Source organism: Zalophus californianus, chromosome 4, assembly GCF_009762305.2.
Source record: "Zalophus californianus isolate mZalCal1 chromosome 4, mZalCal1.pri.v2, whole genome shotgun sequence".
NCBI lineage: Eukaryota > Metazoa > Chordata > Mammalia > Carnivora > Otariidae > Zalophus > Zalophus californianus.
Window position 1 is genome coordinate 120,792,012 of NC_045598.1, and position 25,769 is coordinate 120,817,780.

The window sequence follows — 25,769 nt, forward strand, 5'->3', positions numbered from 1 at the left end:
TAGCATATGGTATGCTAACCAAGCATAAGATGAAAAAATTCAGTTGAGCAGAGGCTTCCAGTTGCTTACTCTAGAATTCTGATACCCAGGAGGATGTGAATGTTCCATGATAGGCTTAACTGTCAACACTGCACGTCAACAGATGACTCCTCCTTAATTGAGATGCTGTGCATTTCATTAAAAACTACGATGATTTAGAGCCTTTTCTTTAATGTGGCTAGTGCAGACGTTCTTATCCTATGGCAGATGGTACATTTCAAGAGACCAGTTGTTTCCATAATAATACCCAGCAGCTTAATTTACATACATTAACCCCAAGATCTAAAAGGAAACATTTTTTCTTCAATACAAAGTTTTATATTTCTCAAAATACTCAGCTATGCAAAGACTCTACCTACTACTGGCCGTTCCTTTTGTTATTTTACATACAAATAATATTTTATAACCCCTCCCTCCATCTCTCTTCCTCTTTAACGGCAGTAATAGGAGACATCTCAATTTTTCTTGGTCTGAATTCTAGAATCCCATCTTTCCCTTTTCTCATTTTTCCTGCCCTCTCTGGACCCTTTCTATTTTTGCTCTGCTTTCTCTGAAGTTATATGAGCAGCAACAGTGAAATATTTGAGTCAAGAACAGACTAATTTACATTCTCCAAAAATTACAATTTTTTTCCCCAAAATCAACCTAAAATGCATTTTAATGTGTGTGTGTGTGTGTGTGTGTGTGTGTGTGTGTGTGCGCGCACGCGCGCGCACACGAGCGCATTTTAACACCGATGTCCTCTGAACAGATGCTGTAATGGAGCTTTGTGCTAATAGTACCTAATCTTTTTTCTTAAAAAGATGCAGCTAATTGGAAAGTCATCTATTTTCAAGAGCAGTTGATGTTATTCTTTCCAAAACACATTCCTCTGGCTTTGGCTCCCAATTAGGAAGATATGGCTTTTCCCAACAATTGAGGAAATGACTTGGTGGGTGAGGGTTATTAGAGTCTGTCACTGGCCTTACTCAAAGGGATAATAGAAAGCAAGGTTCCCTTTGAAGCCAGCCAGACACAAAGGCAGGCACAGTGATTTGTCTCTGAATTTTGGCATAATGTGCTAGTCAACAGGGGAGTAAAACTTTTACTGCTCACATTTACAGAACATCAGTTAACATTCACAGTATGGTTCAACAGTACCATTCCCACGCATTAACATGCTGGCAAGGGAATTCTTAATGGAATTCCAAGAGGAATTTAAGAATGTTCTCTTTTGTGGCTCAACAAGGTTAATCTCAGCTAACTTCCAATAAACAGAAATTTATTGTGCTGATAAAGTTTTATTTTTCACTAAAAGGTTTGATCTATTTTTAGAAAAATACCCCTAAATAGAGCAATGCTGAACAAATGGGACTGCAGACTCAGCTTCTTCGATTTCATCTCCATGCCTGAGACCTCTCCTTGTGGCTCAATCCAATTAATACTTTTCCACCCTTCGCTTAATGTTTGTGCAGAAATCTGATACTTTCCATCTCTCCACTCCCTCCCTCCTTAAAACTCACACCTCCCTTGGCTTCCAGACATTACATCCCACCAACCTCCTGACTCTTCCCACCCCTTGAGTCATTCCACGGGGACAACTATGCCAATGCACACCCTTATCAGCTCCCCTCCCCATGCTCTGCATTGTTTCTTTTTGTCTCCCTAAAGGATCTCCTCTTCTCCACATGTGGCTTCAACCATCACCTATGTATTATACCCCTTTCTTGGGATGTCTCAAAGGCATCCTCAAACTCTCAGCATTTACAACCACAAACTCATAATACTCTGCATAAAGCCTGCTCTTCCATTTTTATCCCCTGTCATGGTGAAGAGCGACATTACACTCATTAGTCACTCAAGCCAAAATCCAGGGAGTAATATGCGGCTTCGTCCTCCCTGAAAACCTTCCTATGTCGTCAGTCACCAATTCTACTGACTCTACTGCTTTATTATTTCTAAAGCCATTCCTCTCCTTTCATCCCACTTCACAATCTTAACTAGATTGACATCTTCATACGGGAGCTACAGAGAGGTTTCTCAAATTCAGACTTGGTCTTGTCTCTCTCTCTTTCTCACAGTGTTCCAGGAATTCCTTGCTGCCTTCAGGAAGCCTCCACAGCACAACATCAAGGTTCTTTGGTGAGTGTCAGGCCCGTGATCTCCTCTCCAATTGCATCTCATGACCCTGGCCCTTTACACTAACAGTGGGCATCTCCAAAGGCCTCTGTGCCCATGCAGGCTCTTCTTCCCCAGTCAGCAATGCCCAGTAACACTCGCGCCACACCCCATTATCTGGCCTGGGGAAGGTCTACCAGATGGCTAAATCTTATTAGGTACCCGTCCTATGTGCTAGGGCATATTCATGTCATACCAAAGCACTGTTCACATGAAATTACTATTCTTTCAATGTGAACATATTTGCCTTTCCCCCCAGATGGTGAATTCCTTGAGGTCAGAACCATGTCTTATTGGTCCTCCACTTGCAGTGCTTATTACTACAGCTCCTGGAATATAGAAAATGCCAAATTACCAAATTCATCAACGAATGCATGAATTAATGAATAAATTATCTACCTTATTCTCAAAGGAGAAATTCCACATCCTAACATCTGACTATGACAAGGGTAAAGGAAGATGGGACTACAGCAACATATTACCTTATCAGTAATTTGCTTGTGTTCATAGAATCAGGGACATGTAAAGGCCAATGAATGAGTCCCCAGCAAAACATATTGCTTATTAAGCTTCATTGTTTTGAAACTTAGTCGTCTAAGATGTTGTGCTACTTGCTGCAACAATGAGAAAATGTGTATCACTGCCCCTAAAAGCAAGATGTAGGAAAAGTAAATGCAGAGGGATGTTCGATCTTTGATATACGTCATTCCCAGAACAATCACAACTCTCCCGCCCCAGCTTAGGACAGCTGAAGCTGCAGTCTCAGTCTGACCTGGATCGGTCAGCCAACAACGGCCTTCACATACCCACCTGCTCATCCCAAACCTTCTTCCCTGCTTCGGAAATGTGGTATCAGCGAGAGAAGTGACTTGGAGTAACCAGATGGCAAATGGAGAGTAGTAAGTCCCATGGGACCCTACCAGCTTTGAAAGTTCTCTTGTAAAAGAGTTCTCTTATAAAAATTTTCTCAGGAAAACCTCCAAGAGACTGTTTCTCCCATCTTCTCCACTCTTCTTTTCCCATACTCTTTTCTTTCATCTCATTTGTTCGTGTCCCTTGGCTCCTTCTCCTATGCCAATGAGCCCTAAATCTCTATGTCCACATCAGCCTCTGAAGGTCTCGTTCTGTGTTTCTGTCAAAAGAAACCAAACTCCTCCAACTGAGAACACAAAACAGGCCAAAAAGGTAGAAACCTTCTCTAGTACCAGTGAGATTTTCCCGACAAGGTCTCATATAGAAAGAGGATCTCAAAGGAACTGTGATATCATAAAGGGCGGGAGTTGAAAGGGGACAGTGGTTAAGCACCCAAACCAGTGACAATCACCCGGAACCGGGTGGGATCTTAAAACCACCCACTGGCACCTGGGCCCATTGCTATAAGGCATGGTTATTTGCCACTCAGGCGAGCAGCACCCACCCTACTTAAATTCTCTGAGGCATCTGTCACTATTAACTTCCCTCCCCTCCTCCACATGTGGGCCATCCTCTCTCCCATCCTGGGCCCCAGGACATCACTCCCTCTCAGGTGTCCTTAAGTTAAGTCCTTCTTAGCTCCCTGCGTGGTGCCATCTCCTCCAGCTGTACTGAGGTTTGGCAATCAGCCGACTGTCCTGTCTCCTCCTCAACTTGAGCTCAACTCATCATCAAATCCATTTCTTCTCCTTCCTGGACATGAATCCTGAATCCACTTCCCAGCTCAGCAGGGAGTCTGCTTAAGACTCTCTCTCCCTCTGCCCCTCCCCTGAGTTGGCAGGTGCACGCACCCGTGCTCGCGCTCTCTCTCTCTCTCTCTCTAAAATAAATAACTCTTTAAAAATAAATGAATAAATCTCTTCTGTGAGAGGTCACTGGAATGTTGATGTTTATTTGTTACAGCAGCTACCATCTTTGTGGTTAAAATCCAAACCCATAATTATTAGTCCAAACTTCTATCCCTAACATTAGACTCAAATTTCTAATTTCTTTCCTCTCCTTTACCAGACTTACTCCTAACATTTTTCAGGAATTACTCCCGGTCCCACCCAGGCCAGGTTGGGTTTCTTTCCTATGTGTGTCTGGAGCACCTTACTTCTCACAATCAACACAACCGTCTGTATGATTGTCTGCTTCTTCTACTCTGTGGTAAACATTTTGAGGGTAAAGACTGTGTTTTAATCTCTATATTCTTTGTGTGTCTGCTTGGCATTCAGGAATAGTTTCTTTTAAGAACATAGGGATAAATGAATAAATAAGGGATCTGTCATATTAAAAATACAAAAGCCTAAAGGTGGTGTGATCAAAGTCTGTAAAAGGATGGAGAAGCTAAATTGGGAAGTTTTAAAAATTAATCCTTAGAAAAAGAAAAAGAAGAAACTGTTAAAAGTTGAAAGGATTTTGAAGATTTAAGGACAAGCAAAGGAAGGCTTTACTGAGTAGTTAATACACTTAAAGTTCTTAGAAAGTGATAGGAGATGTAATAAAAATTTGTAGAAAGTCACTAAAGGAAACTTCATTTTGTTTGGAGTACAGCCTAAGCCTTCTGAGGTTGATCATGAAGGAAAAAATACAGCCTTTTAGAACACATCCCTGAGCTCCCTGGAGGACAGGAGATATTTAAAGCACCTCTTTTGAAATAATATCAAAATCATTATTTAAACACATTATAATGATGTTGCCTCATGTTCCACCAGCATGACAGTTCAACTCAGTGCCCCCACCCACTGTGAATCAGCATTTAGAGCACCTATGCAAAGCCCAAGGTGAGAAGCAGGTGACCAGAAGTGGAGCTAGAGAACAATCTGGCTCTTCCCAGAGCATTCTTTTTACCTCCTTCACCCTTCTGCTTACAGAACTTTTCCTGTGCAAGCGAAGGAAGAAGTATTACAAAGCCCACATGACTCACAGAAATAAGCAACATTTTCACTTCCAAGACCTTTCTCCTCTCCAGTCCTGGGGAATCCCACACAAAGAAATAACTAGACTAATCAAAAGTCTGACTATTTCAGTGACTTGTATTTACTCTATAAAAACTAACTTTTAAAATACAGATCATAAACGATAGCTGGGTTTTATTCATCCCTGACCTTTCAATTGCTTTCACTGGTTCAAGACCATCTAACTTTCATCTGCGAAGATGTGACTGATCTAAAGGAAGATAAAACATAAAACAGACATTTCCCTTTTACAGAAATAATATTTAACCTTTAACTCAGAACTTCTTCTGAAAGATTTAAAGTGCTGTACTCACCTGCAGCTGAGATATAGTTAAAGGGTATCGGAATAATATCCAGGTAACACCTTCGCTGCAAGGTGGAATGGTAAGAGAGCCTTCATACACCCAATAATCCCGCAGCAAAGGATCTGTGCAACCGGGTGGCCACGTCACAAAACAGTAAATTAATTAATAATTTCGAAGATGCCAACAATAATTTTCAAAATTACAAACTGCCTATAAACAACACTTTTCAGAATGAGTCATTTTAAACTACAGCCTCACACATGCATTCTTAAACTAATCATCACGGAGAAAATAACCAACAGGAAAATATGATGAGCCCTCTTCCTAGTATTTATAGTGATTTCTATCCATGTATCACTATATAAGCCAAAGATGGCTATCCAAACTTGATATATACATATATGTGTGTATGTACAGATCCAGTTTAGTCACTTTAGAAGAAGTGTATCTGTGTTGTTTTTTACTTTATTGAAGGATTTACCTGACTTATTCATCACCTAACCCAATACCAACTAAATGTGAGGCACTATTCTAAGCATTTCACATGAACTCATTTAACCCTTACAACAAACCAAGGAGACAGGTACTATTATGGTACTATTATTAGCCCCATTTTTCAGATGGGGAAACTGTACCACAGAGGGTTACATAATTTGCCCAAGGTCACCCAGCTAATAACTGGCAGAGCCAGATTCAAAACCAAGCAGTCTGACTTCAAAGACTGTGTTTTTAAACATTCTGTTTTAGCCCTCTCTATACATCTCCCTCAACAGCAAAACACGAAGTCCTATTATGACAGGACAAAACAAATCATTCCTATGTAATCTTTTAGTTCTGCATTAGAAGAACTCTCGATCAAATATGGTGGATAAAAATGTTCAACACATGGCAAAATCTGGTTTGTTGTAAAGCAATTAAATGTAGGCCGTAGATGATACATACAGTGCATCAACCTATTTGGTTTTGTTTAAAACACTAAAAAACAGGGGCGCTTGCGTGGCTCAGTCATTAAGCATCTGCCTTTGGCTCAGGTCGTGATCCCAGGGTCCTGGGATCAAGCCCCGCATCGGGCTCCCTGTTCAGCAGGAAGCCTGCTTCTCCCTCTCCCACTCCCCCTGCTTGTGTTCCCTCTCTCTGTGTGTCTCTCTCTGTCAAATAAATATATAAAATCTTTTAAAAATAAATAAATAAATAAAACACTAAGAAACAGCATATAATTTAGGCAGAAGAATGTGAAGACCAAAATTTTGTACAAAACAACCTTTAGCTACAAACTATGTTTTGAGTATTTTATACGCAATTCTTACCTGTGTAGGTATACCTAAATAATTAGAATAACATCTATATGATAGTAGCACTGCAAAGAGTTTACCTTATAAAATTAGATACAAAACTTAATTCACTCTAGAGATTAGTAAGAACCTCACTGACCAATCCTAGAAGTATATCAAAATTATGTTATTATGCTCATGCTTTACACAGAGGTAGCAATTTTTGCAAATGAAAATCCAAAGGAAACTCTTCAGAGAATAATGGAAAAAGGGACAAAATGTTTATTATTTCTTTTTTTTTTTTTTTTTTTTTTTTTTAAAGATTTTATCTATTTATTTGAGAGAGAGAGAATGAGAGATAGAGAGCACAAGAGGGAAGAGGGTCAGAGGGTCAGAGGGAGAAGCAGACTCCCCGCCGAGCAGGGAGTCCGACGTGGGACTCGATCCCGGGACTCCAGGATCATGACCTGAGCCGAAGGCAGTCGCTTAACCAACTGAACCACCCAGGCGCCCAAAATGTTTATTATTTCAAAAGGTTTACTCCCATGTGTAGAGCAGTCTGAAACTGCTACCTACTACAGAGAATATAAATTGTAAAGAAACTTTATTAACTAATAACATATAGCTATACGTATTGGGAAGTAAACAATGCAATCATATTCACACACTTAAAATTCACCTGATGAGAGCAAGATTAACACCTACCTGGTAATAAAGTGTTAGGATTGAAGCAGGGTATTGTTTTGGACTTCCCCTGAAAAAGAAAAGAATTCACCATATGTTATCATAAGACTCCTAAATTTTATTATTTTTTATTTTTTTTTAAGATTTTATTTATTTGACAGAGAGAGACACAGTGAGAGAGGGAACACAAGCAGGGGGAGTGGGAGAGGGAGAAGCAGGCTTCCCGCTGAGCAGGGAGCCCGATGCGGGGCTCGATCCCAGGACCCTGGGACCATGACCTGAGCTGAAGGCAGCCGCTTAACGAACTGAGACACCCAGGCGCCCCAAGACTCCTCAATTTTAGAATAAAAAAATTGTTAGCACTGAAAACGCAGGTTGACATCTTTCCCAAACGGCACCCCAGACTGCACACATCTGGCGCTGTCTCACTCTGTCTTCTCACTGGAGCCACATCGGCTGATTCCAACAAGGCACTCCTGCTCTGAGTCCATGGCTATTTCTTTGCGACCACAGTTCAATTTCCCCTATAATTTCAGAGTGAAACTTACAACTGTCTGTCCAATGTCTGTCTGTCCCACTTTTCCTGCTCCTAGCACATCCAACACCAGAGAGTTGGGCTTTGGTGTAAAATGCCTGTACCCTGGTTGGTTCAGAGAATGCTTTTGAAATGACCTTCCCCCTGCTACTCTGACCTCAGCTCCTAACCTTCTCGGCATTACAACCTGCCTCCTAAATTCTCATTTTGTTTCATTTGCATTTGGTAACTTGTCTCTAGGATCTATTGTAGATGCTCTCTTCCTACAGAGAGGGAAAACTAACACCTGAATGAAAATATTCCAATTCTATGGGCGCCTGGGTGGCTCAGCGGGTTAAACGTCTGACTCGGTTTCGGTTCAGGTCATGGTCTCAGGGTCCTGAGATTGAGCCCTGAGACAGGCTCTGCATTCAGCATCGAGTCTGCTTGAGATTCTCTCTCCCTCTCCCCTCCAGCTTGTGCTCTCTCTCAAATAAATAAATCTTTAAAAAAAAAATTCAATTCTAAGCAACTTTTATCAAAGTTGTATTTAAATTTCAATAAAACTAAAGAATTTCACTAAAATATTTGTGCCATTGTTCAACAGTCACATTTGCAATCACTATTTTAAATAGTGCCACTTAAATTGCTCAGGCCCTAGAGGCAAACAGACCTGTCCCAGCAGTTGGAGGTCTCTTGTAAGATGACTCTATCAATGCAGACATAACAGGGCAAGTTAATGTGTAACCTCTTAGTCTCTTCCTTACTTCTAGGAACTATGTGACACAATAAAGAATCCAGCTTACCTGCTTCCCACCAGCCCCCTGTATTCCACAAAGACGGATGTTGTATGAGCTGAAGCAATAAAAGAAAATTTCTCAACCCGTTTCCATTGGACAAACGTCAGTCAAAATGTGTCCTTCCCTCTTCCTACCAGCTTTTTGACTAGTCTGTGCCTTCCCTTGGTAGCTGGATTCATTCTAAGCCTGCTCAGGAAATCTATGGTAGATGTTTTTGCCTGGTCCAAGATGCCCTGGGTTTGCGCTGGCCTAGAGCTAATCAGACTTCATTCTCAGATGGATTTTTGGATCGGCCTTGGGTCTCTGAATCTCTATGCTGTATCTGCAGCAGCCATCCACCAGGATTAAACTACTGCCCTCCAAGGCCACTCAGATTCAATCGATTCAACGTGAGCGTAAAAGGTACTGGTTATGACAGAACTTGGCTTCCCAGCAAAGGCGGGCTGAAGCACTACAGAGTCGTATCAAACTAAATCACCTTCTCCGAGATATGTGATCTTACAGCTTATGTGTACTTGCCTTTCTTCTTTTTTTAACATAAATGCTTTGAAGTATAGTCGCCATAATTTTTGTGTCATTTACACAACTTTCCTACAACCAATGGGCGGAAAGGGTTAACTCAGCAGGCCTGGGTTGCTCAAAAAGCTGCCTATCTTGGGCGCCTGGGTGGCTCAGTCCTTAGGCGTCTGCCTTCGGCTCGGGTCATGGTCCCAGGGTCCTGGGATCGAGTCCCACATCGGGCTCCCTGCTTGGCGGGAAGCCTGCTTCTCCCTCTCCCACTCCCCCTGCTTGTGTTCCTGCTCTCGCTGTCTCTCTCTGTCAAATAAATAAATAAAATCTTTAAAAAAAAAAGCTGCCTGTCTTGAGGACTGGCTTTGATGGGCTCTGAGGTCTTGGGATATTCTGCCTGATAAGAGTGGTTTTGTACGCCTGAGGCCTCGGGCCATGCTGTACCAGTTGGACCGCAGCAGTTTACCCCGACAATGTGATTTGTGATGAAGGCTTGGTTTGGCTGGGGCTGGGGCTGGAAAGGATGGAGGCAGGGTAGCGGAGGTCAGTTACACAGATACTGCATGCTCACATAACTGACCCCTCATAAAATCCCTATACACAAAGGCTCAGCTAGGCTTCCCTGGTTGGTCACACTTCACACACGTTGTGGCACATCACTGCCGAAAGATTTAGGTTCATTCCCATGTGATTCCACTGGGAGGGCACAGCTGGAAGCTTATGCCTGGTTTCTCCTGGACTTGGCCCCGCGAACCTTTGCATTGTCCTCGCTTTTGATCTGTAGTGTTCCTCTGTCATAAACCACAACCATGAGAATAACAGCTACTCTGAGCCCTTGGAGCAAATCATCAAATCTGAGAGTGGTCTTGGGGTCTGCTTTCATAACCAGTATTTTTATTTTCTTTTAAATAAAAACTTACCTTGTACTGGATATCCTGGAGGATTTCAGTCACAGCCTTCAAGCCTACGTGCTCTTTTCCTATCTGTAATACACAAAGCATAAACCATACATACCACAACCATCTTTAAATACTTTGCTTTCCTCCAAAAGAACTAACAGAAAGTGAAGCTCAAGTCTACCTGAATTTCCTTCTCAGGGAATAAGTAAAATACCTTTTCAATAATAACCAGGTCAACATCTACATAGAGAAATTAAAGTTGTAAGAGAGGCTAGTACAGAAGTATTAGTTCTTGGGGCACCTGGGTGGCTCAGTCGGTTAAGCGTCTGCCTTCGGCTCAGGTCATGATCCCAGGGTCCTAGGGTCGAGCCCCGCACTGGGCTCCTTGCTTGGCGGGAAGCCTGCTTCTCCCTCTCCCACTCCCCCTGCTTGTGTTCCCTGCCTCACTGTGTCTCGGTCAAATACATAAAATCTTAAAAAAAAAAAAAAAAAAACTTAGCTCTTAGACATTTTAAAGAATTCATTCTAAATTCATCTTGCTGTGTACAGATTATCACCCACTGTGTTATCTGCAGTCGACCCCTGAACACTGACCCCTGTGCCGTTGAAAATCGCGTATAATGTTTGACTCCCCCAAAAACTAAACTAATAGCCTACTGTTGACCAGAAGCCTTACTGATAACAATAGTCAATTAACATGTATTTTGAATGTGACATGCATCATATGCTCTATTCTCACAATAAAGTCAGCTAGAGAAAAGAAAATGTTATTAGGAAAATCACAAGAAGGAGAAAATACATTTACAGTACTGTAAAAAATCCATGTATAAGTGGACCCATGTAGTCCAAATTCATGTTTGTTCAAGGGCCAACTGTATATCAAATGATAGAATACTGCAATATAAACATTTCAAGAATATTTCTGAATTAAAATTGCTCATTACTTTCCAAACCCTTTCATTTTTGCCTCTGGCATTCTAGATCATTGTTATAAGATTGTACCTATGCTGGGGATGCCTGGGTGGCTCAGTCAGTTAAGTGTCTGCCTTAGGCTCGGGTCATGATCCCAGGGTCCCGGGATCGAACCCTACTCAGCAGGGAGCCTGCTTTTCCCTCTCCCTCTGCCCCTCTCCCCACCGCCCCCACTCATGCTCACTCTCTCTCAAATAAATAAAACCTTTTTAAAAAAGATTGGACATAATTGTACAATCACCATTTTATTCTTAAATACATCAGAATATGCTGTTCACAGATTTCTACTTTAAAACACTATATACCATTACACATTTTTAGTGTAAAAAATGCTCCAAAGAATGTGAGGTTTCAAAAGAAATTTGACATTAAGTATTCTTGACTTTAACTTTAAAAATTATAAACACCATCTGATTTCCACTTTTCAACCGGGTTTCAATGGTCCATGATAATGGAGGACAGTAACGACAGGAGGTAATTTAAAATCTGAGATAAAGAACGTTATCATTTGCTTTTTCTCTTCTGCACAAATTTGTGCAGGATGACCAACAGGAGCTCGAAAAGCTGTCAACATGTCCACGTTCCCTGTTTCTCGTCACGTGTACCACGTGTGAAATATGCCAGGTGAAAGGGCATCAGAAAGCAAAGAAAAGAGACAAGACATTTACATCATCTAAGATAGGCCAATCGGTTCAAAAGAGTCAAGACTTCAACTATTTCCCAAGTGTCTGCCATTCCTCAGACGGGCTTTAAAGATGCAAAATGAATTCTCTAAAGTTCAGAAAATAATACTTCAGGCAAGCGCACGCATAGTGCAGAAGCCCGGGCCCGGTCTCCGGGGCACCCGACCTCCCTTCGCTGTACTGGTTTAACCGTGACGTAGCATTCGGAGGACTACGCCTCCGTTGGCTGTTTTCCTTTCATGCATCTCCCGTCAGATTGCAACTCTTTGAAGAGTCCTTATCTGAATGCTGTAAGGCCACATACTGTAGTGGTTCAGGAGCAAGGCCGCTTATGCTGGAGGCCAGCTTCTGGTCCTGTTTTTAGCCGTAAGCAAGTTTACTTAACCTCCCTGTCCTTCAGCTGCCTCGTCTATCCAGTAGGGGAGGGTCGGGGAGGGCGGATAAAAGTGATAGGGTTGAAGAGAAGACCACAGCAAAGACCTCAGAAGAGGACATGAACCAGCCTCATTCAATTAGTATCACCCATTATTATCCTTACTCAGAAAGCCAAACAGCATCAAACACAGTTTTTACATATATTAGCACTTAACTCTCACAGGTTCCTCCTTCCATAAAGATTCCATACTTTATGGGCAAGAGTTTTAGATCTGCAATATTACTCCATCTCTTCCCTTTCCTTCTTTGCCAGATTTCTGTAGGAAGAGGTGATAACCACCAAACAGCAAGTACAGACGCTACTCTGCACAGCCGAGTCCCCCAAATCCTAGAGCAGTCCAGGTGACAACACAGCCTGGTGCCAAGAACCACGAGACCCATTACCTCCTTACCTCTCACCATCCAAAAGGCAACCTGTCAGCCCTGCCCAGCCCTGGCCCTGTGCTTTTCCACTTCTCACTCTAACCTCACCTCATTTTCGCTGTGCCCTCTGCAACAGGGTGCCACCGCCTGCTTGTCTGTGTGAACCCCTCAGGGCTGCTCAAGGCCCAGCTCTCCCAGGCCTTCCAAGTGGACGCTGTGCAGTCTCCCCCAGAGACAGGGCTGAAAGCTGTGGTCAGTGCCCTGCGGGTACCCTCCGATGCATACTCTGACCCACGGGCACAAGGCCGTCCTCCTCGGAGTGGACCATCCTCCTCAGATACTGCCATGCTCTACTACTTGTGGTGAAGTTCAACTGTCGCCAAGTTTTTTAAAAAAACGACCCACTGGTCACTCCCCCATCATCATCACCTCCTGCCGCCACTACGGAGGACTTCAACTCCCTGGAATGCATCTTCACCCCTCAGCCCATGGCTATCAGCCCCCTTCCACCTCAGCAGCCATCCTGAGAACATTCCCTGAATTTGTTTTCACTCCGAAAACTTCAGCTCCGAAGACCATTCCCCCTGACCACAGCTTCTCATCCATGCAGCTTTTTTTTTTTTTTTAAGATTTTATTTTTTACTTGACAGAGAGAGAGACAGCAAAAGAGGGAACACAAGCAGGGGGTAGTGGGAGAGGGAGAAGCAGGCTTCCCGCAGAGCAGGGAGCCCAATGTGGGGCTTGATCCCAACACCCCGGGATCATGACCTGAGCCGAAGGCAGACGCTTAACGACTGAGCCACCCAGGCGCCCCCTCATCCATGCAGCTCTTACCCTCTCCTCTCTCTCTCCCCATTCACTGATCTGAGGAGCCACGGCTCCCAGGAGCCTCTTAGCTTTGTCTCCTTCCCTTCCTACCTACTGAATGATACCTCTCCAACCATCCTCAATTCTCTAATCCCTGTGTCCCCCTAAATCACCTGCTCTGCAAAGAGATCAATGCAACAATTTGTGAGAATTTCCTACTCTTCTACTTGAATAGAGAACAATCCACAAGATCTTGTCCCACACCATCTATGATGTTCAGTCATAAGTGGGTCTCCCACACTGACTGTCAAGTCTATTATCATTCCCCTCCCGGGCTATTTCAAAACCCAATCCCACACCCATGCTTCCCTTGCTCTAGAAATAAATTCTGCTTGGTATGTCTCAGAGATAATGAAGGTCATCAGGCATGAGCTCCTCTAACTTCCTGCCCTTCTTCACCTTTAAATCCATCCCATTTCTACCCACTCTTTCTTCCTGACCCTCTGTTTTGGAGAAAGGGTGGGTGCCCCCTGGTCTCCAAGGTTAGTCTATCCACAAAAGCTCTCCATCCTGCATCCTCTTGTCTCCTCTTCTTCTACATCAAGTACCTCTTTTTTTGCCAGTATTTTTAAACTCTGCATCTGCACTAGTGGCTTTTTGCTCAGAATAAAAATACAGGCAGATCGCAGATCTTGAAATGAAACAAAGAGAACATTCCTATACATCAGCACGAGTTATTACCCCATCTGTCTTTCTTTTCTTGAGCCACGCTGCTTGAAAGGGAAACCTACGCTCACTGCCTGTGCTGACCCCCTCCCATTTTCCCACTCCTCCTGCCAAAGTGTGAGAGCCCCAGATGGACTTCAGTCCCTCTCCTCTCTGCTTCTGTGGACACTCCCCATCAGTCCTTCTTTCCTTCACGAAATTCTGCTTGCAGTCTTTCTGTAACTTTACTCTCTCCTAGATAACGAGAATCTCTCCTCACAGCAAACTCAGGGCGAGTTAGAACCAGTGCGCATGCTCGCAAGCTTCCCCAGGCCTACAACAATGAGCTTCTTCCTGGAATACTGATGCTGGTTCCCAGAGTCCTGCCTTGCAGCCTAGTGCTCTAGTAGTCCATGCCACCTGTCCTATGCTAAGGATCAGTAAGTGAAAATATTCTCATATTTAACTCCATTCACAAATATGTGTTGAATACCAACTCCAGAGATGAAACAAACATGCCTACTTCCCTTCTAGAAATGACTGCTCAGGTATTTGTATTATTTTATTTCATTATTTTTTAATAACAAGACACTGCCTTCTACTTCTATTGCCTCAACTTCTCAAATTTGGGTGCTTTATTAACTTTTTCAGCTTACAAAAATGGACTTCACTAGTTACTACTTTAGTACATTCAAGATTATCAAAACATTTTTACCAACACCTTGATACCGTAATTTTATTCTACTTCTACAATGCAGTTATAAAATAGAAGAAATACAGGGCCCTGCCTGTAAAAAAACAAAAAACAAAAAAACAAAACAAAAAACAAAAAAACCCATGAAGTAAACAGTAAGAAGGTTCATTTAAAACTAGAAGAATTTGCTTTTAAATTCTATGACATGTGTCATACTTTCAAGATACTGATTTTTAAAATATTAAAAGGCTAAAGCCAGATGGTTGCTTCCAAACATCAACAAATACCTGAGAGAGAAATTTATAATGGAAAACTGTTGTGCTTAATAATACTATTGAAATATATACGACACAAAAAAGGCAGGTTTGTGAAGGCCCCGCTCTCTTCGGAAAATTAAGTTACTAACGATCACTGGGCTAATATGACGCTCTAGTACCACATTCTCCAAGAGGCAGCCTGGAACCATGCAGAACTGCAGTTACAGCAATGGTTTCTGGTCTTGACGGTGACACCAAATCTGTGTGTGTCTGTGACCAGTGACTGACCTCTCTGGCCCTTGGTTTCTCTCTTGTAGGATGGGGAAGGAGAGAGCAGGGTCTCTTCTACCTCTTAATCTTTTAGGACATCCAACAGATGACGAGACAAAGTTAAAAAGATCCACGGGGGAGAACTAGATTAAATTTTTACTTTTGGAAGTATCGAGTCTGAAATTAATTTAATTAATATCCTGTGCCCACCACAAGCTCAAATCTAAACTTTATATTGACTGTATCCACCAAGATCTTCGCCAGTCTTATTTCATCAGTGTTTTTCTATCGGACACTTCAAATCATCTTGGACTGAAAATTATTAATAACAAAGAGCTAAAAGAGTCTACTACATGATTACATTATTGATTTTTCTTCGATTTCACAGCAAGCCAGGGTCCAAAAACATTTTCTAAAATCCTTTTTCATTAATAAAATGAACTTTGCCTTCAGGAGACATCTTCGACATCATTTCTCCAAAGACCCCGAAGGCCAGTTGGAAGAAAAGGTCTACTGACCAACTGAACCATTTTCTACCAATGAATATGGCTGCCCTCTCACGAGCCAGAAAAATCAAGTGTTCTCTTTTCAAATTACATGTGTTCTCTGCACAGGAGTTTAAAAAGTAATAAAATTGAGAGAGCACACAAAATATTCTGCAAAGGAATCAGAAATAAGCATCCCTGAACAATACAACAGTCACAGCAGGGGACGATTTACCTGAACAAACAAAGCAATGATGGCAATGCCATGTGGCTTCCCCACGGCCTCATCAATACTGCCAAACAGGGTGGAGTTCCAGTGGATCAGATGGAGCTGGGTAAACAACAGACAGATAGCCTCGTTATTAATGCATTTCTAGTGAGAACCACAAAGATAGACCAACTTCTCCTTAATTGTTATCTGTTACATCTCTATGGTACCACATGCAACACAAGTATCCCAAATAGGCACACACAGACCACTTCTTTAATCCAGGTCCTCTGTAGGAGTTCCTTTCTTCTTATTTCTCAACAGAGGCAACCGCTCAGTGGGTCGCGGCCTCTTGAGTTCTGCTTTAGTGCTAATCAGAAGCACATCTTAGGACAATGGCAGATTGCACATTGATTTAGTTGCTTTTCCTTAAATGCCAGCCCCTCTGGTTCTCGAGAGGACAAAACTTCAGGTCTAGGCACAAACACCAGCACTCATTCCAGGTATCAGTACCTGCAAAATCACATACTGTGTCACCTGGTATTTCCATCAAAAATAAGACGAAGCCGGCCTCAAATTCTGGTAAATTATTTCAGCTCTCTAAGGATATACAGAGCTAGGACCCTGTAATGCTGCATCTTCTGAAAGTCATGGTACTATAATGAATGTTGACGTAGAGCTCTAAAAGAAGGCCATTTCCTGCACCGGAGATAAAATTTTATCTGTGAAGGAATGACAAACAATGCTCTGGAGGACTCCCTCACTCCTGGCTTCATAAAGCTTTGTAGCTTTCAAGTTTATCTAGAATATGCACTTGCTCCTACACCACTGATAAAACACTTGCAAGAAGCCAAATTCAATTCCCTGGTTAAAATCAAATGCCCACTGAGGTTCTTAGTAAAACAGTAGCTAGGTAAACCTTCTGCCCAGAATGCTATCTTCATCACTATAGCTTTTAATCAAGTTATAATTACTTACCACGTTAAAACACTGCCTCGTTTAAAAATCGGTTCTAATCCAAAAGGACAGAGCTAAAATTCAATCACGATGTCATTTTAGCATCCATATTAAAATGTGAAGGCAAATCATCCCGAGAATAGTCACCGATTTGCTTTTTCTACCCGCTGAGTCTGTCCTAACTAGAATTCAAGATTATAAAGCTGACCGCTAGAGGGAGCTAATGAAGTCCTCTGCCTGTAATAGAAACCGGAACCTAGAAAAAGACCACATGCAAGGCCAAGCTAGGACAGGCCATGAAAAAGCAACATGGACCGCGACTGCCCAGTAAATGCAACTATCAAGGCACTGCCTTTAAGAAAACAATGCTCTATAACATTTCAATTAATAATGAAAGACAGCCCAATTTTAATCTTTCCTCTTCCGGCTCCAACTAGAGCTGGAGTCCCAGTGGCACAGTTAAGTGTACCGCGAACAGATAAGAACCCATTGCCTTAATTAAATAAACGAAGAAGGCCCAAGGTTGAAAGCTATTTTTATTCGGCAAATCACAAAGTTCAAATGAACGTTTTTCTTACTTCTCATAGCAACATTACAGAGTATTTTTTCTGAAACAAAACAAGCCAAAAATAAATAAATAAATAAAGCCTGGTTTCTTTTTGTGTTTCGCCTTGCCACTCCTTATAACTCAGCAACATCATGTACTCACAGGTGATCTTCAACACCTGCTTCACGGTCTTTTTGTGTTTTAAAAAATTGAGGGTCCCCATGCCGTAAGTGGATGCTGCACAAGGTGACTTTGTTTCAGAGAGTGAGTTTACAGTGAAGAAACGGGACCAATGCCACCTGGACCAGGGGAGCAAGGTGAGCATCCACAGTCATCAGTCATGTTGACAGCGTGCACCCTGGACAGGATGTGCTGAAAATGACATGTTACCCCCGTGGTCTTCCCCCCAGTAACCTATAACCCCAGTCTAATCATGAAGAAAACATCACAGGGATCTCAGCAGAGGGACAGTCTACAAAACACCTGACCGGTACTCCTCAGAACTGTCAAGGTCAACAGAAACCAAGAAAGCCTAAGAAAATGTCAGTGACAAAAGGGGCCTAAGGAGACATAAGAACTAAATGTAACATAATATCATAGGTGAGCTCTTAGAACACAGAAAAGTTAATTTAAAACTAAGGAAACAATAAAATTCAGACTTCACGTATAGATTTCAGTCCACTAATTCTAACAAAATACAACATGCTAAGGTAAGATGTTAATAAACAGGGAAACTAGGTATGGATTATATGGGAACTTCCTGGACTATCTCCACAATCTTCTATAAATCTAAAAGTGCTCTAAAAAAAAGGGAAATGTTGGCACCTCAGCCAACCCAAGCTAAAAAAGGGTAATCGGAAGATCGCTAAGACTCTTGTGTGACTAGCACATAACACAGAATGAACTAACCAAAGAACCTCTACTCCCTGTTGCTCATTCTACCATCTGGGTCTTAGCAGGTCAGTGGCAGAAGAGATTTTTCCCTCACAATCAACAAGGGACCCAAGACTGGGAAACACAGTCCTGTTCCCGTACTTACTGGAAACCCTCTTCACTTGGAGGCTCTTGCTCTCACTTTAAAACCAAACATCATTAGAGATCCTCTTTCCATACCTTTAGAACGTGGTTAATTCAAGGACCAGGCAAGTTTCCAACACATTCTGGAAATCAGCCATAACCCAGCAGTAGTAACTTAGCTGCATGACCCACGAACATAACGCTCCACATTTCTGCTGTCTCTCCACTTCGGCTCACTCTGTGCTCCCCGAGCCCTTCCTCACTCCACCTGCATTAGTGTGCTAGGGCCGCCATAACAAAGCCCCACAGATTGGGTGGCGCAAACAACAGAAATGTATCTTCTCGAAGTTCTGGAGGCTGAAAGTCCAAGATCAAAGTGTCAGCAGCCTTGGTTTCTTCCGAGGACAATTTCTTCGTCTTGTAGATGCCTACCTTCTCCCTGTGACCTCACATCATCTTTCCCCTGTGTGTGTCTGTGTCCAAATTTCCTCTTTTTATATAAAGACACCAGTCATACTGGATGAGGGCCCACCCGAAGCACCTCATTTTAGCCTAATTACCTCTATAAAGATCCTGTCTCCAAATATGGTCACATCTTGATGTGGCAGGAGTTAAGGCCTCAACATATGAATGGGGGAGGGGAGGCACAATTCAGCCCATCACACTATCCAGCTCACCCTTTCCTCTCTCCCCACCTTCATGGAAGTTTTTTCAGATCTCGAAAGCTTGAATTATCTGTATCGACTTCTGCTCTCCTATAGCCCCCTCCTTATTTTTGCCTCGTATTAGTCTTGATTGTATCTCATAAAGCAAAGCCATAGTGATGGGAAATTACCAGTGTATACGAAGAACTACAAGTATCACTGAGGGTAGCTAGAGCGTATGTACATCTGACTGTGACAGGAAAGATGAGGCTGCAAGTTAGAGGGGTTCGGGTGGCACAGAACTTTAAATTTTATCATAACTGTATTTTGGGGAACACTAAAAAATATATTAGCACAGTGACTATTATTATTACTTATGCTGCTTAGACTCAAATTTGCCCATGCCAGTGTCCGTCCTTCTAAAGTCCCCTGGCGGGGCGCCTGGGTGGCTCAGAAGGTTAAGCGTCTGCCTTCGGCTCAGGTCATAATCCTAGGGTCCGGGGATCGAGCCCCGCATCAGGCTCCCTGCTCCGCGGGAGGCCTGCTTCTCCCTCTCCCACTCGCCCTGCTTGTGTTCCCTCTCGCTGTCTCTCTGTCAAATAAATAAAATCTTAAAAAAAAAAAAATTTTTTTTAAGTCCCATGGCAGTATGAGGGTAGAGAAGAAGTGGAAGATGGACACAGGAGCCTGGAAGATAAGCCTTGAAGGCTATCACAAAAGCTCCAGCTGGAAGATCATGCCAGAGGTGCACGATGGCTCATTTCATGGGTCAACATGGCTAGGCTATGGTGCCCAGTTGTTTGGTCAAACACCAGTCTAGGGGCACCGGGGTGGCTCAGTCGGTTAAACGTCTGCCTTCAGCTCAGGTCATGATCCCAGAGTCCTGAGATCGAGCCCTGCGTCGGGCTCCCTGCTCAGTGGGGAGTCTGCTTCTCCCTCTGCCTGGTCTGCCTGCCGCTCCCCCTGCTTGTGTGCTCACACTCTCTCTGACAAATAAATAAAATCTTTAAAAAAAAAAACCAGTCCGGATGTTGCTGTGAAGGTACTTTTTAAAGATGTGATAACACTTAAGTCAGCAGACTTTTAATAAAGAAGATTAATTAATTTAGTGTGGGTGGGCTTCATCCAATTAGTTGAAGGCCTATGAGAAAAGACTGAGGTCCTCTGAAGAAGAAGAAATACTACCCCCAGATTATAACATACAAATTCTGCCTGAGTTTCCAGTCTGTGACCTGCCCTGCAGATTTTGGACTGGCCAGTTCCTGCGATCTCATGAGCCAGTTCCTTAAAACAAATCTTAGTTTCTCTCTCTTTCTGCCTCAGATATGTATTCTCAATATATATTTTCTTTCTCTAGAGAACCCTGATCAATACACAGGTTGTAGAGACAAATGAACAAGCAGAAAGCGTGAAGACAAATGAACAAGCAGAGAGTGTGAAGACAAATGGAGGTTTAAATATGAACAAGACTAGTAGCCAGAGGAATAAAGACAAAGGACTCTAACAATTAAAGTGACAGTATTTGGAATTTCCTCTCCTAAGCCTAAGTGGAGTTCCTGCAGGGAAGGGGGACAGAGCGACGAAACAATCCACAGATGATCAGAAAATACATACGAGAACTTGTGCTCATTTATTTTTGTCCTTTTTAAAATTTCAGTTTCCCTATGCCTCACAAAATAATTACATGTACGGAAAAAGACAGATCTAGATCAAATACATATGAGTGCGTGAATATAATTTATTACTGAATATGCACAATAGTGAGGCTATGTGCTCCAAAATCCGCTGAGGGACAAAGGAGTTTGAAAGGAAAGGCATAGGACACTAAGAACATGTTTAGAAAATGATGAAGCAGTCCATCCAAAGGGAGGCTTTTGTCAAGGTCCAAGCAGTTCTTATCAGTCAAGAGAGCTTGGAAGCTAACTTCAAAGCCTAACAGGAGACGCAGGCTCTGGGGTGTGTCTGGTCCGTGGCACACTACAGAGCGCAGAGGCGGGGATGCTGGGCACTTCTGCAACTCTCTTGATAAATTCTGAGAGGCAACATGTTCCCACAAAAGGTCTCTGAGCTAGCAATCAGGTCCTGGATTCTTGGTTCGGTTCACAGCTCTTTAGCTCTGTGAACTTCTCAAGTCACTAACTTGTCTGAGCATCAGGATCTGTAACATAAGGAGGGCTGTGTCTTCCCAGCTTGGCTTCTTCACACCTCTCTCTGCCTGCCCAGAGTCCTCTCTTTATTCCTAGATTTCTCTCACGGTTCGTGCTCATTAGCATTAATTATATGCAGGCAGCAAAGACATAGAAGCAGGGTGATGAATTTTGAGAATGGAGAGCAGCTTACTTGAGAGTGAAGCCCAAGTATTTAAATGCCCCTGACCGTTGCTAAGGAGTCTAGGGGTTAGACAGCATTATCGCTACGTCTGCCGCCTAGACTCACGACAGTCCCACTCTGGGCGGCTGCTTTGCTCCGTCGGGGTCCGCGGGACTCATGGCCGACTGCAGGCGGGGCTCTGCCTCACCAAGGCCTTCTGGAGCCTGAGCACAAAGCACAGCAGGTGGCAGAGGGCCTGCTTCTTGTCCTCTGAACCCCCACTCCCGCTACAGCTACCAACAACACTAGTTGAAAAAGAGAGAATTCTTCAACCCAAACAACAGGGCAGTTCTCCACTCTCCCTTCAGAGACTCACCCTCAAAAGACAAAAGGTGTTGGCTTCCTCCCGACGTGGGTACGCCTGAGTAGAAGAAAGTGGTTTTCTCTATCAAAGCCGAGTCTCTCCTCACTTCTCACTGTTCTCCACCCCCCAACCCCACCACTGCCTAACCACGGGGCCTCAAGGTATGTGGCCTCATGTGAGTTAACAGTGTACAAATTACGGAGAAGTAAGAAAGCAAAGACCCATTATTCCTCTTATCAGCATCCTGACCATCAGTCCTTCCTATTAAAAGAAAAAAAACTCCTGACCATTCGCCAACAACCGTAAAGCACCCTTTTATAGTTTCCGAGAAAATCTTGGCACTTTTGCTGTAGGGCTCACAAATTCAAATTTCCTGCAATTGATTATGCCGCTCTTCTATTAGCACCCGTGAAATGTTAATCTTAATGTACTTAACTCATAGCGATAGATAAATTTGTCCAAAGTTATGAAACTGTGACAAGCCATAGCCTTATAATCACTTATTTGTCACCGAGAAAAATAAGTTTGAAGATTTCATGGCAGCCTAACAGAAAGCTATCTTCAAGATAAATGAGGTTTATTATTAACATAAAAAACACGACAGCATTAAAGTACAAAAGAATGAATCATGAGGAATGGAAAAAGCGGTAAAGGCTGAAAAGGCACTTATGACTCACAAACTTCATTCTCCAGCCCTGTGCACTCATTCGCACAAGTTCTGTGAAATCTCTTATCCTCAGATGCTTGATGGACAATTCCTTTCAAACGGCTTCACGTCAGCTCAAGCTGAGTATCACTAGAACTGACATCAGCTCCCTTCAAAGGTGCCCTCTTACTATCTCACCACAGAGCCCCAACCTCCTGGGCTTGAGACCTTGACCCAACCCCCCCCAACCCCTTTATCTCCAACTCACCAACGCCTTTCCTGGCTCCTAATTGTTTGCCTTATAAAGCTCAACTGATGTCCATTTCATGCAGCTTTCACCACATTTCCTCTGTTCAAAAATGTCTAATTTGCTTTATTTTCTACCCACACAAGATTAAATTTCTCTAACCCCATCCCTCCCCATCTTAACTATCTCCAAAATACTCAAACCAAGTAAGACTCCTGACCATTCACAACAGCCTCCCTATTTTGTTTATGTTCCACTCACTTGCAATGCCATTCCCCATCCTGTCCTGAGACTTATCCAAACGTACCTATCTTCCTGGTCCTCGGCAGGCATTTGATAGAGAGGCAGACAGACTGAAGACGCAGATGATGGAAGATGGAAACAGATACAACCTGAACCAACAGATACGAAGGAAAAGGGATAACTGGGGTGTCCACCCTGTATCACTTCCCAAAAGTAAGATGAGTTCTCTTGGAGAGAGGAGTTGAAAGTTACATCACAACAGTCCAACTGGTCTCCCATGAGTAAGCAATGCAGAATGAAGAACTGCCTTAAGGAGAAAGCCTGACAGCATGGACTACAGATATCTTTAGATATCTAGAGAGATAGCCTTACAGCGTCCATTCACCCATGGATCCAGTCACAAAAAAGAGTGACAGAAAGACAGACTGAGCTTTCAGAAATGGTGAGATGAGAGAAGGCGGAATATCAAATACGCAGGAGGAAAACCAGAAAATTCCGAAGTCCTGTTTGGACAAAAGAGAAAAATCCTTCTAGAAGAAATTGTGGTCAACGGTGTCAAGGCTCTGCAACAAAGCTAAAAAGAAAATGAGGAAAGGAAGAGATTTGGGATTTATTTCTTCTTAGAGATTATTGAGAAGGCAATGCAATCGAATGAAAGCAACAGACGCAGAACATAAAGACGTTAGGATAAAACCAGCAGGGCAAGGCCATTCATCCAAGAAGGTGGGCAGGGAGTATCAGAAAACAAATCAAGAGGTAACTGCAAGTGAGTGCTAAGTGATTTTTTTTTTTTTAAATAAGGACAAACAGTACGCTTGAGTTCAAGTAAAAGTCACCTTTGTCTTTAGTATTCTTTTAATCTATTCTTTCAATGGACAGAAGTAAAACCTAAGAGAATCACAAACTGCTGTAAGTTTTGATAAATCAAAAGCATTCTGTGCACATATGAACTCACATGCAATTGCACCTAAAAACTGTTTTTCTGCCAAACTATAGTCATCGAGAACTTTCCTCTGAGCTGGGCCACTACCTATCACAGATTCATCAAGAAAAGATCCTGGTGTCTGGGTCCTGATTTTTTGCTCAACTGCTTCCCTTAGTCCCAGAGAAATTCAACGATGGAGAGTTGCAGCCCATCTCCCACCAGATTCTGAGTTTCAGAAGCCACGAATGTCCCCTCACCCGCGCTCCATCACACTCCAAGACACCCATTATCAAAGCACTCAGGAAGAGCTATAAAATGAGAAAAAGGAGAAGAAAAGATAATGTCTCAGCTACACCTAACACAGAGACGGTGGAAACAAAGAAGACACTAAGTATTCAAATTTTAAAAAAAGAACGGGAAACTGGAAGTGAAATGTTTTGAGTAACAAAGTGGGAGCAATAATTAACTGAAAAAGAGCAGAGAAAGCAGCCCCTCTCTACAGATCCACTCCTCCTTAGATGAAGCAGCTATTCATCTGCAGATAAACTGAGATTTAGTGTATTCCCTTCAGGTGCTGCTGTACTTTAAGATGTCACGGTCAACATATTATGCAGCTATTACTCAGAGAAGGACATCCAAGGTGCAGACAGATATAACAGTGAAAGCACTGTAAAGCATGAAATGGAAAATAAATTATTTGAAATTCTATCTCTGACTGTCATTTACTGGTCATGTTTGCCTAAACTTAATTATGTATCCTCTTACATAGGTAGAAGAAAAATAGGAGGGTCTGTTAAGACATTTCAGAGCAACTTCATCTATTAAAATATTAATATCAAAAGCTATTTATAGTGTTCTTAGGGTTCGGAATTGTCAGTGCAAAAGGCACTGGGGTTCTCTGTAATTTCTAAAAAGATTTTTTTTTTCAAAGCAGAATGACCTCCTCTTTGAATGCTAATTTCCTTTTGTTTGCTTTGATGCTGCTGTCATCTTCGAAAGAGAGCATTTTAATACTGTTAAGGCTCTTCTCTCAAAAACAGACGCTTCCCTCAGGAAATTCACTAGGAAAGGTTGGAAAAGGCTTGTTGGAGCAGTCATGAATCAAAGAAAACAAACATACCGTTTTGAATTAATTTCTGTTTAAGAGCAAAAGCAATTAAAACAAATTCTTTGACATTGGTTTCTTTGCTTTCCAAGAAATACCCCCCATCTTTTTTTTAGGCCCCTGTCCTATTTTATTAAAGAAAAAAATCTGAATTGTGGGTTATGGGCTGCAATTAACTTGCCATAACCGAAATTCTCTATATTTCATTTGTTATTCTATAAAATAAAAGGCGGCTAAGGAATGTCAAAGGGTCTTGGTGTTACAGAACAGAAGTCATCTATAGACTGCCTCTGTGTGCTCTGCACGGTCAATCAGTAAATAGTGTCTGTGTTCTTTCCCCACTGCCCCCAAATAAAAAACACGCTTGACACGAGTTCTGAAACGATGGCAGCATTCAACAAAACAGTTACGGAGCATCAGAAATCCCTGGGCTTTAGTGTTCACTGCTTCCAACACTGGAAACACAAAGACCTCAAATCCTTTTATAATACAGGGTATGAATAAACGAAAATATAAAACTTCTAATTCAACGGAAAAAGAGATGGGTGAAAGGGGTCAGCTGCAATGTAAATTATGGAGGATGCTTTGGGTGTCTGATTTTTTTAATGTGCTCTGATGTGTGACATTCTCCACCAGGCGCTGCTCATTACAAACATGACCTCACTTCAATCCTCACTGTCTAATGACCTCTTCCTAAGGACAGATGCTAGGACTGCCACCAACACCCCATCTTGACAAGAAGGGATTGGAGGCACAGAACGCAACGCAGCCCCCGTCCAGGGTCACACAGCTAA

The 25,769-nt window shown here is 42.6% G+C and overlaps 1 protein-coding gene across 2 annotated transcripts in view; it reads right to left on the reverse strand.

Annotated features, from left to right (window-relative positions):
- Window positions 1-25,769, reverse strand: part of CA8 (carbonic anhydrase 8) — a 93,574-nt gene that overhangs the window by 32,646 nt on the left and 35,159 nt on the right. For both annotated transcript variants that reach the window (XM_027619381.1, XM_027619374.1), the window contains exons 4-7: window positions 15,998-16,093; window positions 10,113-10,175; window positions 7,390-7,438; window positions 5,423-5,535 (exon numbers count right to left, since the gene is read on the reverse strand). In XM_027619381.1, the coding sequence (XP_027475182.1) occupies window positions 5,423-5,535; window positions 7,390-7,438; window positions 10,113-10,175; window positions 15,998-16,093 (321 nt within the window). The remainder of the gene's footprint in view (window positions 1-5,422; window positions 5,536-7,389; window positions 7,439-10,112; window positions 10,176-15,997; window positions 16,094-25,769) is intronic.